Consider the following 18,122-nt stretch of genomic DNA (forward strand, 5'->3'; position numbering starts at 1 on the left):
CCGCCTGCTTCATATCAACAGATCCTCAGTATTATTTCTAATGGCCATCCCAAAATACTGCTGTAGTTCATCAATCAATTTGACTGTCAGCCTGTCTCATGGTTTTACCGTCAGAACGTTTCTTGTCTCTCAAACTTTGTTTCAACTTCCTCAACCTGGTGCCCATCCTCTTCTAGACATGACCAACACAAACACAGCAATCCACAGCGTTCGATATATAAATATTACCTGTTTTTTTAGTTCTTGAAGTAACGAACTTAAAATTTTTAACATTTTGAACCTGTGTAGATTATATTTAAAAAATAAAATAAAATACTTCCCACGTGAGTTTGTAAGTATTCGGAAACCGCAAATTATACAATGAGATAAAATCTGAAAATGTAAAAAAAATTTTCCGTTCTAATTCCCCTTAAAAAGACGGTGAACAACTTTGTGAAACGATTTGTCTAAAGGAAAGAAACGCTATAGGTTTGACAAACATCTGACGCACTTCATTTGCTGTACATAGCTTTGAACATGATTCAAAGATGCGTCAAATGAATCTGGAATATATTTTATACTTTACTTCTTGACAAATCAATTCAGAAAACCTTTCACCGATTATTTTTTCAATAATATTTTTCCTTTCAAGTTTTCTTTCAAGAAGCATAAAATATATTTAACTATCCATTCTACTATTATTAAGGCCATATAGATCAAGAAAAATCATGGAAGTTTCATTTTATGCTGGGTTTTATATTTTCGACAAACAGGTGATTTAATTGGCAGCAGCTGGTCATGAAATATCTCAGTTTTCCCTAAGATCACCTATCACGTTTTTCTTAATAACTGTGATTACTTTCACACAGTTAAATATTTTATTGCAAAAAATAAACCTCACACTCGTCAATTTCGTACCTTGTTTGTCTTTCACCTCTCTTAGTTTCGCTACGACAATTCGGACAGAAATGTTCCTTTAAGTCACTAAATATTTCTTAATTACTTTTATTGCTTTCAAACGATTAAAAATTTCTGTGGTAAGATAAGGATTGCTGCTATATTAGCTTAATGTTTTTATTGTGATGGACCCATTTCGGCTAGGGTGCTATCTTTAGACCATCTGCGAAATTTACATAATATTTTTGTATTATTACAGTGTTGGCCAATCGTATTTCGCAATATACGTGTTGGATACTTACGTCCATACGTCATCGGTTGTCACTGTCACCTTGTATTGTATTACAACGTGGTTTATATTTAGGACTCTTATGCTATAAGCCGTTTTGTAGTTCTCGCTGTTGTTCATCGTCCTTTCTTGTAATTTTTTTAATAATTTTATGTTTTATCGTTAAATTTTACAGACTGACAGTTAAGATACTTGGCCGAAGATTCTATATGGTTACACTAGCTATGTTGTGGTGAAGTTACTATTTTGGGCTGTATGTATGATCTTTGTTACCGATTTACCCGCGAGTCGTTGTTTGTGTCTATCCGTTGTTTGGTTAGGAACTGAATGAAATTTTGTACGAAATGTTTATGTTTTAAATACCTTAGTTCATTCAGAATATTACCAGGGCGTTGTATTGTGTGTATTTAGATTTCTATCTCTTTAAGTACGTTCGTTGTTAAACCTTCTGCTAACATGTATAAAATTTTCATTGCTATCTCCATTCGTTCTGGATTGTTGTCGTCGCTGTTTATGTGGCTTAAGAATGTAGATGCTCGTGTGCTCTCGAAATCTTATGATGAAGTTACGCGCTAAACGTTTAACGATAAATTGACTTTAAGAGGTAGAAATATATATCCACACAATACAGCGTCCTGACGACATTTTAAATGAACATATGGATTTAAAACCAAAACATTTCATACAACAAGTGTTGACTTCCGAATCAAAGATAACGGACAAACACAAACAACTACCCACAGACACATTGATTACAGAATCATATATATTGCCAAAAATAATAACATCAACATACTATTGCTGCTGTAACCATATAGCATTTTTGGTCAACTGGCGTAACTGTCAATCTGTAAAATGTAACGATAAAATGTTAAATTACAAAAATTACAGGAAAGGGCTGTCTATAACAGCAGAAAATTTAAAAACAGCTTATATCACGAATGTCCTAAAGCTACACCACGTTGTAATACAATAAAGAATAATAGCGACCACCAGTGATCTACGTACATAAGTTTCAAATATGTATATCCAGAAATACAATTAACCAACATTATAAAACAATAAAATTATTACGTAGCTTTTGCAGATGGTCTGAAAATAGCAATATAACCGAATTGGATCCATTACAATCATAACATTGAGCTACTACAACAGCAATCGGGATTTTATCACATAACGTCTCTTATAGAGAGATATCTTCAACGCTGCGGTCCCATTGGACCATAAATTAAGCTTTCTTATTTTTTTAATTTTATAGCGAGACGTCACACTGCTTAGTTTGCAGCTCCATTCGTCGTTTTCCTGTTTTAGCTCGGGTATCAAATTTCGAACGGAAGTCCAGTGTGTAATTTCTCCTCAATTCACCAAGTTTTACTTAACTACCCTTATTACTTTCAGGCAATTAAATCTTTCTTTGTAAAATTAGTCCCCATGATGGTAAATTTTGATATCTCATTTATCAATTCCGAGCTCTTTGTTTGGGTATTAATTTTCTTAAAATATCCATCGTGTGATTTCTAAGGAGTGTTGTTTTCGTTCCACTGAAGCTTTTGGCCAAAAAGGAAATCCTGATTAACATCTCGCCAGACTTGAAATTAATGTAAATATTTGTGACAGTATTTTTGTTCCGTCGTTACAGCTACAGGAAAATGCATGTTTGTATCGCCAGGTGAGTTTCGCTTGATTGAGGGAAAGCGTCATTAGAGGTGGTAATTTCTGCTTGGTTTTCCGCCCATATTAGGAATTGCCGTCTGTTACCATGTCTTTGGTTTCTTTCTTCGTGGAATTAAGCATTTTTTTGTGTTTTACACAGCACCCTTTTCCGACAGCCAGTGTTTAAAGACATGGAGATGCAATAGCGTTAAAGAAGGACGGACTTTTGGTAGATAAATCAGAACTATTTGTACGGGTGCTATGGATGCTGAAACTGTAATATTCTCTCGCAGAAGAGCAGCATTCACCCCCACAATGCAGTGCACTACGAATGAAACATTTACTCTTCTTCAAAAACACTACTATGATTGGGACACTTTCTGTCACATTCAGATTCAGAATGCTGCCAAACAAATTGCTCAAACGCAAAAGGATTTGGTGATTATTGTACGAAATTATACTTCAGTGTAAGTATCTGCTCGACAGTAGCTAACTGCCTTCAGTCGCTAACGTATCGCACTTCTGCCTTGCGTCACTTCTCGTACGCAAGTGGAGGGAGCTACGCAGGGTTTTAGAGGGCTACAAATAGCAGGCCAACCAGCTGGTCTCCGTGGCAAGTGGTCTACGTGTCGTTGTCTCGGCGGCAAGAGTCTACGTGTCGCTGCGCACAGGTGGCGCACGGCCGGCTCGTTAGCGACGCTCTCTTGTTAACAGCGCAGCACTCGGCTGGCTTTTTCGGGCACAGGCTCGTGGCTGCGTGAGAGATGTCTCCCTGCGTACTTACTGCCTGCTGGAGCCGCTCTGGCCCCGTTCCCCCGGCTCTCCTGTTATTCCTGTGCCCCGTGTGCTTAACGCACCTCAAGTATGAAAGTGTCACGGGCAATCTAAATGGCTACAACGGCATGGTACAGTTCTGTTGTTGTGATAGGATAGTTTCGTTCTCTCACATTTTCTGCGAAGACTGAGGTAACGCGTGAATCAGGTTTGGGGTTGGGTTGTTTGGGGGAAGAGACCAAACTGCGAGGTCATCGGTCTCATCGGATTAGGGAAGGATGGGGAAGGAAGTCGGCCGTGCCCTTTCAAAGGAACCATCCTGGCATTTGCCTGGAGCGATTTAGGGAAATCATGGAAAACCTTAATCAGGATGGCCGGACGCGGGACTGAACCGTCCTCCTCCCCAATGCATGATTCAGGTATTAGTCTAGAGGTAATTGTGTCATAGAGGTAGGTACCCTGCAGGTAGGCACTCAACAACCCGGTCCGTTGCTCTGTCAGCGTACCAAGTGGCGTATCAGTTTTGGCCAGAAAAATCAATCTGACGGCGGGCACTGGTTATGTCTCCCAGAGGTATTGTGAACATTTGGGCACTGGAGGCGCTTAGGAAAGTATAAGCGAGCAAAGGCGAACGAGGAAGCGTTATAATGAAAATGAGGGCATCAAATCCATTGACGTAAGGGAATCTGACAAAGGAGAGATTTTTATATCCCAGTGGATCGGAAACGGCAGAGCTGGTTAGCTGCTTACGTGTTACGTAATGAGCGTATTTGGAAAGTGACTGAAGGGCGGTGGAACCACGAGTACGGCTCAAGTTGCTAAATGTCTACACCTGATCATTGACTCTGGATGTCAGAGGTTTTCCCGCTCTGTAAAGAAGGGTAGGTGGTTATCTGTGGCACTTGTAACGGCAGACTACAGTACTGATGCAGGCACACGTGTTTCGGAGCACACCATTCAGCAAACATTATTGAACATAGAACTGCACAGAATATGACCGGAGTGTTGTCATGTTGACCTAACGAAATCGTCAGTAACGACTGCAGTGGGCTCAGGATCATCGAGATTGGACGATGGATTTATGGAAACTTGTCGTCGGGTCGAAAGAATCTCGTTTCTTCTTACATCAGGTCAACGGCCATGTCAAGATATGCCGTCATCCAGGTGAACGTCAGCTGGAAACTTGCACTGCGCTACGGACGCAGGCAGGTGGAGGACATCCATTTGCGGCTGTATGACACGAATGGTAGTAACCCACGTTGTGTACTACGTCAACATCTGCATTCCTACGTGCTCGACGTCTTCATCGTCGGTGAAGTCATCTTACAGCAGGATAACTTTCCGTGTGTCAAGACCAGGAAGGAGCTACTGTGGTTTGAGAAGCATGATACTGGTTGCAAGTACATAAATAAAAATTTTCGCATCACCGTAATGATTAGAACAGTCCACGTTTCTCAACTTTTTTTGCCTATTGAAAGGCGCCTCGTGGAACCACTTGCGACGAGTATGGCAGATAAAAAGTGACTGCCGTTATAAGTGTATTTCAGTAGTTTTCACTCTCTCCCAATTCGTGCAACTGAGAGGTAGAACAATTGTAAGGCATTTCACTAACAAAGTATTTGGAAGTAGGCTAATCCGCATTCGAGCTTCCACATTTAGGTTTTCGGTTTATTTTGCCAAATAAAATTAAGGCAAATGCCGAGTTGGTTCCTTTGAATATGACGCGTCTTGTATCCTTACCGGTGCGCATTCAATCCAAACCCCGTCTTTAACAACTTAGTTGCTGAGAGGTTTAATTATTGTTCCTTCAAACTGTTAACGTGACAGTACAGCAAATAGCAAATTTCGCACTCTTCAGTCTGTCAGTATGTCTCGCCGGTGCATTTCAAGCTTTGCGATGGACGCAAGAGAGGTTGTCAGCGGAGAAAGTTGTCCACCGAACTGATTTACATCTCAGCCATGACAGTTGACAACTCAGCTGATATCGTAAGACATAAGACTTTGATTGTCTGCCTCGTAGAGTCGCCAAGTATCAACAGAGCTGTGCGCTGATTATTTCGAATCAAGGTGAACAACTGGTTTGGCCCACACTCGTACGCAACAGTGCAAATAGGACAGGATCTATTTGGCCTCAAGGAATCCGTTAATAACAACAGTCCCGTGTTCCGTGAAGGGCGTGAACAGAGGAACGCCTGGAGTAGAAAGTGGATCAGTGGCACGGAGGTCTACAGGATTTGAATGACTTTCGGGTGATCGTCGTAGAAGACTGTAGAGACACCTAAGTAATCTTGACCGGTCATGAATTTTGATTTTTATTGAATTCTGCTTCAGTCATCCAACATAATGTCATAAGAGCCTTTCCTGAGTCTTTACTTTTCCTGAAGTTAAACTGACCTAATTATAACTGGTCTTTAATTTTATGCTTCATTATCTATTTCCGGTCGCCAACTAGGCTACGTTAATTCTCAAGACGACTATACTATAGCTCTTTTTTTAAAATTATTTATAGGTTTGAGAAATACGCACGTCTTATTTGATCTACCGTTAACTTGTGGAAGCAATGGAATAAAGAATTTCAAATTTAAAAGATCGCAAAAGCTTGAAATTTAGTGCGGATTTCAATTCGAGATGCCTTTAATAGTTTCCTCAACGGAACTGTCTCGAAATCAGGCAGAGATTCTGGTTGTGCGTAACATAATCCAGCGACAAGGCACAAGCAATACGTTCGCTGCACGACAGCATTGCTAATGACAGTACCACTAAGGCAGAGTTAATAAACACGTCTTTCCAAAATTCCTTGAGCAAAGAAAATGAAATAAATGTTCCGGAATTCTAATCAAATACTGCTGCCAACATGAGTTACTTAGAAATAGTATCCTCGGAGTAGCGAAGCAGTTTAAGGGGACATTGTACGAGAAATTCGTTGAAATTTGACATTTTCTATTTTCTACTCCTTTCCTGAACATTGTGGTATATAATACATTAAAATCAGACAATTGTGAGACATTCAAATAATATTTTGAACGTTGACGTGTGACTGGCAAGCACTGGACTGTTGCGACACTGACGAAGACGCAGACTATGGGCCAGGGCAATTCTAGTGCATGAAAGACGCAGAAATGTAAGTCTATATAAGAACTTTTTATAAAAAAAATGTTTTTAGCCTCAATATCTTTGAATTACCTGTTCTGCAATAAATGACCCGTTTTTTGAAACAGTACTGATGGTAGGGACATGAAGTTTTCACAGCACGTCAAGTGTGAGATTCAACACATATGGAACTAGAATAATTAAAATATCCTGAGTTGTTTTGTTTTTACGTTTATTGATTTACAAAATTCTGTCAAGAATTTGACTGTTTGAAAAAAAAAAAAAAAAAAACCATACCCCACAATACAATGTTATTAATAAATCTAGTTCAGTGTATCTAGAAAGGTAGATTCAATAACTACGGAAAATTGTAACTTGGTGTCTTAAAGAGTTTCCAAGATGATGGGTCACAAAATTTGATAATTTTACATTGTGCGGCATAGGACGTACAATGTCCCCTAAAATCACTTAATAAAAGCAAGTTCCCCAGTCCATATTGTATACTAATTAGATACCTTTCAGAGTATGCTAACACAATAGCTCCATGGTTAACAATAACACACAGCCACGTGCTCGACGAAACATCCTTACTTAGAGATGGAAACTTGCACAGGTGACATCAATACTAAAGGAAGTAAATAGGAATAATCCATTGAATCACAGACTCATTTCACTAACGTCGATTGGCCGTGGGATTTTGGAACATATCCTCTGTTGGAACATTATGAATTATTAGAAACTGTCAGCACGGATTCAGGACATATCGTCTTTGTGGAATTCAACCAGCTCTTTATTCCCAGGAAGTAATGAACATTGTAGACAGAGGACAGCAAATTGATTGCATGTTTTTACACTTCCATGAGTCTTTTGACACCGTTCCTCACAAGCGACTACACGAGTGTCTACGGAGTAGCGTCTCGTGTCAGAAAGGTCCGAGTTCGTAGTAACTGACGGAAAGTCATCAAGTAAAACGGAAGTAGTATCAGGCCCTCCGTGATTCTTTATACGTATAGACGACTTAGGACACAATCTGAACAGTCTTCTAAGCATTTTTGCAGATGATGCAGTCATTTACCGCCTTCTAAAACCGTCACATGATCAAAACTAGTTGCAATATAATTTAGACGAGGAATCTGTATAATTCGAAAAGCGGCTGTTCATCCAAATTGTTGAAAAATGCGAAGTCATCTACTTGAGTACTAAAAGCAATCCACTAGATTTCAGTTACACGGTAAGTCATTCAAATCTAAACGCTGTGAATTCAGCTAAATACTTAGGGATTACAGTTACGAGTAACTTAAACTAAATGGTGACATACATTGTTTTGTGGGGGAATTCGAACGAAAGATTGCTATTTATTGGCGGAACACTTACAAGATGCAACAGGTCCACTAAAGAGATTGCCTACGCTACGCTTGCACGTTCTCTTGTGGAGTATTGCTGTTTTGTATGCGTCCTGCATCAGGTAGAACTGACGGAGGACAATTAAAAAAAAGAAAATTAAACAAGGGCAGCTACTTTTGTGTTATCGAGAAATACTGGAGTGATTGTCACGGACATAATACGCGATCTGAGGTGTTAGTCGTTAATACAGAGGTATTTTTCATAGCCAGAGGATAATTTTACGAAATTTCAATCACATTTTTTCTCCTCCGATTGCTAAATTACTTCGTTGGCTCCCATATCCATAGGAAGAAATGATACGTATAGTACAATAAGCGATATAAGAGCCCCCTCGGAGATATTTAAGCTTTCGTTTTTTCCGCGCGCTGTTAGAGAGTGGAACGGTAGAGAAATATCTTGAAGGTGATTCGATGGAACCTTTACCTGGTACTTAGTTGTGAACTGCAGAGTAATCATGTAGGTGTAGATCTATTGATATTTTGAAAAGAGGGGTCTTTGTTTTTGTTTTCGATGTGAAGTTTAATTATATTCGCAGAAACGCAGAGGCCCACTTGTTACATAGTCATTCGATGTGTCTAGAAGAGAGAAAAATACTTCTAGGATAATGATTCCGCGTGCGTGTTCCCTCCGTGGGTAAGCACGTGAACCCCCTAATTAAGTGGACAACAAGTTCACAGCAGAGGCTCGGATTGGCGAAGAAAATGGACCATGCTGTTCCGAAGGAGCCATACCAGCATTCGTATTAAGAGGCGTAGGTAAATCAGTCGGACAGAATTTTAACCACCACCATCCTGAACACGTATCCAATGATTTACCACTGTACCAGCTCACTCAGTATATCTTTCGGCGTCACGGAAATGATACGGCAATAAAGTGGTGTGCTTTAGCCAGTTGGTTATATGGAATCGTCAATGTAAGATGGGTCGACGTAGGGATACGACAGGATGGTGGAAAAGGGATATAGCGTTTGATAGGGACCGTAACCTCCCCGTGGATGAAGTTCCATTGTTTATTGGTTTCAAAAATGGTTCAAATGGCTCTGAGCACTATGGGACTTAACATCTATGGTATCAGTCCCCTAGAACTTAGAACTACTTAAACCTAACTAACCTAAGGACAGCACACAACACCCAGCCATCACGAGGCAGAGAAAATCCCTGACCCCGCCGGGAATCGAACCCGGTAACCCGGGCGGATTTATTGGTTTATCAACGTGTCTAAAGGGAATGGCGTACTGTCACGCCCTGCCATTCATAGCTGTTTCAGGTCAGAAGTGCTGCTGTCAGTAAATGCAGACCTATCTCAATCGGTTTCGGAGCGAAGGTCATTGCTCTCAGCGGCAAGGAAATCTACACGTCTCCAATGGATCATAGATCTATATTTTACTACGTAAACCAACTGATGGTGTAGGTGGAGGGAGGGGGGGGGGGGTACTTCTGGTACCACTAACTGATTCCCCCAACCCCCCACCCCCCACCCCCGGCCAACCCCAACCTGTTCCTCTCGAGAATGGCGGTTCGGAAGTCTGAATGTCGATAGGCCTCTGTATGAGATCGAAGTTCTCGAAGTTTCTCCTCGCGGTCGAATCGTTAGATGTACAAGTATGTGGGAGGAAGTAATATGCTGTCCGACTCTTTACGGAAGACGTTCTCTCGAAATATCAGTAGTAACCCAATCCGTGAGGCACAACATTTCACTTGCAACATTTGCCACTGTTGAGGATATCTGTATCCCTATCGCGCCAACTAAACGAACCTGTCACGAAATGCGTCGCTCTTCGTCGGATCTTCTCCACCTCTTCCGTCAGTCCTACCTGGTAGGGGAGCCAGACTGGTGAACAATACTCAAGAGTTGGTCGAATAAGCGCTTTATAAATCACTTCCTCCGTGGACGAGTTACTTTCCGTTGAGTTTCTTCCTACGAATCTCAATCTGGCATCCTACTACTTGTTTCATGTGGTCATTCCACTTAAGGTAGCTCTGGATAGTTACTCACAGATATTTTACGGTACAAACCGTATCCAACAGTTTTTCATCAATCGTGTGGCTATTGAGTAGTGGATTTCTTTTCCTATGTACGCTCAATATGTTACACTTATTTACACTCATGGTCAACTGCCAGAGCCTGCACCATTCATCACTCCTTTGCAGGTAATTTTGCAAATGGGTAGTATCTTCTGGCGTTGCTATTTTCTTATAGCCAATTAAATAATCTGGGGACAGTCTTATAGAGCATCAGAAAAATTCTATTAGATTATTTATATACATTATACACAGTATCAGTACTGTCACATTTGCTTGGGGTACTCCGGCAATTACCGTTACATCTGCAGCTTCTGTTCCATTACGAGCTACGTGTTCGATCTATTTGTAAGAAAGTCTCGGATTCAGTAGTGAATCCGGCCCTATACTCGGTAAGCTCATACGTTTTTCAATAAAGGGCAGTGCGGGACGTTTTTAGAACCCTTCCTGAAGTGTAGCAACACGGTCGTTGTCAAGAGCGCTATGGCTCTCATTAAGGAACAGAAAGAGCTGAGATTTGCAATGTCTCTTTTTGCAGATTCCATGTTGATTTTTATAGAGGAGATTTTCGATCTCCCGAACGTCTTGAGCATAAAACACGTTTCACAATTCTACAACAGATTCAGGCCTAAAATTATGAGCATTTGCCCTACGGTCCTTTTTGAAAACGGAAATAACCTGTGCTTTTTTCCAGTAGCTAGGGATCTTCCACCGATATACGAGAAACTGCTGCTAGAAAGGGAGCATATTCTTTCGCATAATCTTTGTAGAATCTTATAATTATGTCTTTAGGTCCTGATGGCTTTCCACTGCTAAGCGACTGTAGCAGCTTACCTATTCCGCCATCGGTCATTTAAATAACTGCCATTTCAACGTTCGTAAAATGCTTCGAAGGAGGGACCGGTTACGATTTTCCAACGTAAAACAATTTCAGAAGACCAAATTCAGTATTTCAGCTTTGTCTCTGTTATTTTCTGTTCGGATGGCACGGTGGTCACTGAGAGAAGAGGGAGTTTCGAACCGATTACCGATTTTACGTAAGACCGAAAACTTTTTGGGATTTCAATCAGGTCGGTTGACAAAATTTTACTTTGAATGTCACTGTGGGCTTCTCTTATTGCTCTCCCCGGGTTCATTTTCGCTTCGTTCAGCTTTTGTTTGTCAACTAGGTTTTGACTTCTCTTGCATATGTGATGAAGCTCTCCTTGTTCACGTAGCAGTTTCCTAAGACGGCTATTAAACAGTAATGCGTCTCTCTCAGTCCTTAACACCCGTCTTGGATCGTTCTTGTCTAACGTATGTTGACCGATGCTTTTGAATCTTTTCCATTAGTGCTCGATATCTTCGTCCTCAGGGCTGAGTATTTGATGCTATTGCTGACTTTAGACCTGTAACGTGGCCGGGGAGCACGAGTTTTGCTGCCTTTCCACTAATGAATAGCTTCATGAGAAATGATTTCCGTGTTGATGTATAGACCGCAGCGTGTAGAGGGTACAACTCAAAACAGAGAAGTTTTTCAGATCATTATTTGGGCGCAATCGTTCCTGCTATGATGAATGTCAACGACGATGTTTATTGCAACATTCTCAGTGACTAACTGCTTCCCTTTCCTCTACTTAATGATAAATATGCTGTGGAGATTCCCACCTTCCATTATGAGGACAGCAATTTTCAAACAATTGCATGCATATGTTCCTGATTTGAAGAATACTCAGCCACCCTACCGCACAAAGAATTGCGCGCTAAATCAGCCGATCTTCAGTCCATTGAAATTATTTGGGACTATTGGGAACAGCGGGTAAAAAGTGGCAATGGACACGGCCAGAATTTGAGAGCACTACAGTACCTCACCGTCAATGAAAAGCTTCAACTGGATATAATGCATCTGGAAAAATTACGAACTCTCTTCCCAGTCAAACTGAGGACAGTATCAAAACTGGAAACAGTGTTTCATGGGATGAGCGTATTGCTTGCTAGTCATGCCTGATATGAATGAAGTGGACACAGAGAGCGTACTCACCTTCAAAGTAGAAAGTCTCGTTCCAGCGCGGGTTGAGGGTGCGCCTCTTGATCTTTGTCTCTAGCCGGTGTTTCTTGTCAGGTAGCAGCGTGACGCGGACGTAAGGGTCCGAAGTACCCGTGATGTCTTTGGCGGGCAAGTCCTTCGCCTGCCAACACAACAATAATTGACGTCTTATATTATACGCAAAACATGAGCACACTCACAGCGGGGAAACAAAAACGTCAGATCGTACTAAGCACTAGGTAATTATTTGTTTTACATGTAAACCTCTGTAAAGGTAGGGTACATTACCTAAGGGTAATGTACAGCCTCAGCATGGAAGAGAATGACATCTATCGATGCAGTCATACGGGAACACACGACGACATTATATTTTATGGTGATGCCTATAATGAAATTACCGAACCAATAGAGATTGACGAGTCATTACACAATTTTTAAAAATTACAAAATGAGGACAGTACTAGACAATTTCTCTAGCACCATTTTCTGGCCCTAAAAAGATAGTTTTGCCAGGTTATGGCAATTACAAAATCCCTCCCCTACTCAGCAAGCATCACCACAGAAGCGTGGATGTTGAAACGCGTATGTATTCAGTACCAGCGATGGCGAGGCATGACAGAATGTCTGACCAGAGAGTTATTTATCGTGGCTAGTCTGCTCTTGACTGCGCGAGAGTTCAGTTGCGAGCTGTCAGTTACGAGCTGTACTCAGTCGGAAGTTGTGTGTGAGGAGTCGGCGGGCGTCGACATGGGTTCTGGTCACAGTTCGGGACGAGGTATATTGTTAAATAAGGTAATGAAGCAGCATTGCGCCCAGCCAATAACATCTGTTAATTGTAATTAATTTGTTCAAGAAATGCCCCAATAATAATTTTGTTTTCAAAGCAATCGTTTTTAAGAAAAGAATCATTCCAATTGAAACAATATTTCCTATGCTTTTCCTCCCAGAATCAATTTATCAGATTAATTATTGCACAGGGCCTAAGGTCAGCGCAGCTGCCCTTATAGAATTTATCAGGTTCACCTTAATGTTAATTTTGTGGGGACTTAACATTTTTGCACATTTTTATTATCATTGAGTTTTATTACTCTGGGAAGCTAACATTTGGCACTATTTGCAATTATATTCAATTCTTTTCACTTTCAAATTTTCACGGGGAGGTTACAATGTGAATAACCAATCTATGTTGTAGAAAATGTGAATGCGAGTGTTGTGTTACAGAATGTGCTGAGCTATGATGAGCACAGAACCACACAGGACAAAACCAACGGTGAAACATCAGCTTAACTTCAGCACAGTATCCAGTTTCACCTCGGCTAACGGTGACGAAGAAAGGCACGTCGGAGGGAGGTGCACAACACATGAAGAGTAATACAATGCCATAAGCCGGTCGATGCTTATCCGATACCGTTCTCTAACACAAAAAACTGATTGTTAAGGCAGCGATAGGACGGTTCACTGCTCTGATGCCATTTCGGAGCATATACATTTTTATATACAAACTCAAATTTTTATAACGTGCAGTTTACACTTTAACTGATTCTCTCTGCCCAGAGAAATCTTATTTAGACCCTGGTGTAAAATGGCTCTTACTACTCAATATATTCTCTTTAGTAGACACGCTTAATGACACAGTGCTCTCTTGTAAACTATTTACTCACAATCGGTTTCGCCATAAACCGTCCTCATGGTGCCGTAAAAACGAATGAAACGAGAAAAGAATCCATGAACAACGAAACAAAACATAATTTCCAAAGAAAACAGCAGTCTGAAACTTTACAGTGACACGAACACATTACATTTATGGCACAGATGTAAATGAGCAACATGGTCGATTAAAAAGGGTAATAACTTTTAATATACGTATCCAGCACTATAGCAATGGCTCAACCACACAACAAATGAAATAGTGGCAGTCTAGCATACAAATACGATCCAGGTCACAAAGCTACGCGGAAGATCTTTCATCCAAAGACAATGCAAATATAAAGTATGAGGCTTCATAATGCCGTAACTTAGTAAGTATAAAACAGTGAAAATATATGATGAAAATAATAATTTTATATACATAAAATTTTTCCACCGAGCACAACCATAACGACCGATATCATAGGATCAGACACAGCCAAGCAACTTGAAAACATCACATAGTTGAATCTATGGTACATTCACATGCATTGGAAGTATAGTAAAGAGAACAAGCCTTCCATATCATGCCTTAAAATAATTATATGAAAACAACTACATCGAAAAAGATTTGAATAAGTCATATACATTCCTGGAATAAAGTACACATCAAAATTATACTACGTACGTCTTAGCTTGGATGTATACTCGGCCTACAGCTACAAATATTACCACTCGGCAACACACTTTAACAGAGTGACCATACGTTCGTGATTCGGAACGTATGTATAAACTTATTTTCTGCCCAATTCTGTTCAATAGCTTTTATTTAGTTATCCAATTCACTCCAGTAATCTACATCACGGTTCTGCAACAAAACTTTCTAGAAGCTTCCATTATCCTCTTGCGTATATCGTTTACTGTCAATTTTTCTCTGCGTTTTAGGCTATTCCCGGGACGAATGCATGCGAGAACATTTCCTACCTCTCAAATTTTCATTAGGTAGTTAAACATCTCTCTTTCTAAGAATATCTTGTCTTGCTGTTACAAGTGTGCACTTCATATCCTCTCGACTCGTGCCATAGTCAGTTATTTATCTCGCCTAATACAAACTTGTATACTACTTTGAAGATGTTTATTACCTTATCTAATTCTAATACAGTCATTGAAAAAGATTTCACTTTATTATTTGACAAAAGGTAACAATGAATCGAAAATAAACCGTCGTGTGATTGTCATTTATGGTTCACTCATTACTAATTACTGCTCCATAATCTTGACAGTGACAAGGAATTGATGGATATAAATACGCATTTTCCACCAAGAACGACTTTTTAACGCTACAAATTCCTGACTCTATGCTGAACACTACTTTTCTTTCTTACAGTTACAACTATTCAGCAGGGGAAGAGACTCTTAAACTGAAGGACTAGAGTTAGTTACATGTTAAATGGATAATTTTTAGAGGCTACATAGTGATTTTCACATCGATTAAAGAATCTGTTCTGTGATTTTAGGACAGCAGCCATCTGCCCTTTTTTTCAGTCGCCTCGGGCTTGGGCTCGACGAAGGATTCACTAAGTAGGCCAGTGCCGAATAGTTATGTAAATGTAGTAGTGTAAGCCTCTGAAACATGGTGTTGCAGAGGAATGTCTAAGGACAACACGTTCTGCGACGAGTTGACAAAAATGTTGCCTAATAAAATATATAATGAGAGGGAGAGAAGGCTCCGGCCGCTGTTGCCCAGCGGTTCCAGGCGCTTCAGTCCGGAACCACGTGGCTGCTACTGACGCAGGTTCGAATCCTGCCTCGGACATCGATGTGTGTGATGTCCGTAGGTTAATTAGGTTTAAGCAGTTCTAAGGGACTGATGACCTCAAGTGTTAAGTCCCGTAGTACTTAGATGCATTTTTGAGTGGAAGAGAAGTTTTGGGCACATATCACAACATGAGTTGATAAAAACCGTAGTCGGCTCTGTGGCGGAAGAATAATGTCACAACACGAGTCCTTAAAAATGAGCGCATGAGACACATCGATGACTATGCACGGAGCAGCCGGTATGTCAGTAGAAGAGGACAGTTGGTAACCTACAAAAGCAAAGTAGCGAATAAAATTGACAGCAAGGGAACGAACCATCAGGCTCTTACTCCAAGCAATAAATGTAATTGCACACTCTTTCAGTTAAAATTTCGATCAGTCTAAATTTGGACGAATTTCCAGATATAGCATTTTTCTCCTTTTTTAAAAACTTTTATATACACGTAATGAAGAAATACGTACTATATACTAGATGCAACTTTTATCTGATAGGAATATCGTAAAATGAAACATTTAATAATGCGGTATAGTAAGAGATAGACATCTTTACGCAGCAAGCGGCGCCAGAGTATTACGGAATCCCAGGATAGACGGATGAGACGGCTTTGAGTGGTTCCTTTAGTTTTCGGCGGCAGCTGGCTCCAGGTCGGCGCGTGCCCCTAATCAGCATGCGGGCTACGTTCGGCCCCGGACGATAACGAAGTTCTTTCCTTTCTGTGGCGCATCTCCGGAACGCTTGGAGCCAGTTCACGAAATGAATTGAATCAACATGTCCCTCACTTTCGTTTTCTCTACCTCTCTTCTTTGAACCTAACATCTGCAAACGACCGTTCCACGATGTAACTACGTATCTGCAGTTGATTATTTTTGTACAGGTCAGCTCTGTGGGCGCCACTCTACATTTCACAACAGTCCTAATCTCAGGTAGCAGGTGTGGGTCCTTCCGTGTGTCGAGTTTTATTCATTTCATGCACCTCGTGGTCAGCATGTTGAAAGTATTAAACAGCTGCCTTTGCTTTTAAATAGCCTTCGTTGCTGTGACTCTCGTATTGTTTCCTATCATCGTAGTCTGCTGTCTCTACAAACTGACGAAAACTCATCACATAGCTTTCAATTCCAGTCAAATTAACTTCCTTGGTACGTAAATCTCCAGTCAACAGATCAGCACCGTTTAAGGAGGCATCGCTCGTGCAAAACTCATCTTGCCTTTGCGATATTGCAGTGCCTGTAGGGCCTGTTGTATTCCAAGTTAAGATGCACTGGGTCTTCGGACATGAATGCACGGCCGAAGGAACAGGCACTGGGGCGACTCCAGCCGTTATGAAATACATGAAATGCTTTCGCAGTTGCGAATTTGGACAATCATCAGCTGCGTAGTGGAACAGCGACAATGGAAATTTTGCCGGCCTGGGACTCGAACCAGGATCTCCACCTCACCGCGAATGCTAGCCATACCATTAGGCTGTTCGATCAGGACTCACCGGCCGACCCAAACCTCAACATATCGTCAACCATGGTCCAAGAAACATTGCATCGTAATTCGGAACAACATAGGCACTGCATTATCGTATTTATCTGCCGATATTGGCCAAGCGACTTTCAAGTAAAATGCCTCGCCGGTACAGGAATATACATGACTGATGTTCAAGTACAGGTTGTAGACAAATGGTTGAAAACATGTGGTGATTTGAGTCTGCCTGAGTCGTACTCGAATAGCCTAATGACAAGGGGACTGCTAGCGATAAGCAGGAAATCCAGGTTCCAGTCCTGGTCTGAAACGAATATTCACTGTCGTCATTCCATTATACAGCTTATGGTTGTCTATATTCGTAACTGCGAATAGATTTGATATACAGCTTGCCTTTGTCTCACATGATATCGTACGTGCTCTAAATGAAGCGCAACAGCAGATTCAATATTCCTAAATCTCCGAAAAGCGTTTGGCACGGTGTCCCCTGCAGACCGTTAACGTATCTCCGAGCATACGGACTGAGTTTCCAGACATGTGGGTTACTTTATGACTTCTTAAGTAATAGGACCCATTGGGTAGTCATCGAAGGCGATTGTTCATTAGAGACAGGGGTATCGTCGTGAATGCTCTAGGTAAGCATGATAGGAGCGCTGTTATTCTGTCTTTCTCTCTTTCTCTCTCTCTCTCTCTCTCTCTCTCTCTCTCTCTCTGTCTCTCTCTCTCTGGACAGGATGAGCCGTAATCTGCGGCTGTTAGCTGATTATTCTATGGGTGTACCGACAGTTGAGTGACTTTGGAGGATGCAAGATTACTTAGACAAAGTTCCTAATTGGAGATGAATGGGAGCTGTAGGGAAAATTTCTAATTGTTGTTATGAATGACACCTAGGTGTAAACTAGTGAAATGGAAGTTAATTCAAATGGTGGGAAAAACCGTTCCACATTATCCGAATACATCATTAATAGTTTACCACTTGACAGACAGGCCGATTAACTATCTAGGTGTAACGTTTAAAAGCAATAAGAAATGGAACGAGCATGCAAGTATTGTAACAGGGAAGGCGCATTGTCGACT

At 40.9% G+C, this 18,122-nt stretch overlaps 1 protein-coding gene across 1 annotated transcript in view; it reads right to left on the reverse strand.

The window, feature by feature from the left end:
* LOC124544973 (synaptotagmin-7-like) overlaps window positions 1-18,122 on the reverse strand; it is an 845,018-nt gene that overhangs the window by 60,015 nt on the left and 766,881 nt on the right. The window contains exon 4 of the mRNA XM_047123720.1: window positions 12,128-12,275. Within this exon, the coding sequence (XP_046979676.1) occupies window positions 12,128-12,275 (148 nt within the window). The remainder of the gene's footprint in view (window positions 1-12,127; window positions 12,276-18,122) is intronic.

Source organism: Schistocerca americana, chromosome 8 (genome assembly GCF_021461395.2).
Source record: "Schistocerca americana isolate TAMUIC-IGC-003095 chromosome 8, iqSchAmer2.1, whole genome shotgun sequence".
In the NCBI taxonomy this organism is placed as follows: Eukaryota; Metazoa; Arthropoda; class Insecta; order Orthoptera; family Acrididae; genus Schistocerca; species Schistocerca americana.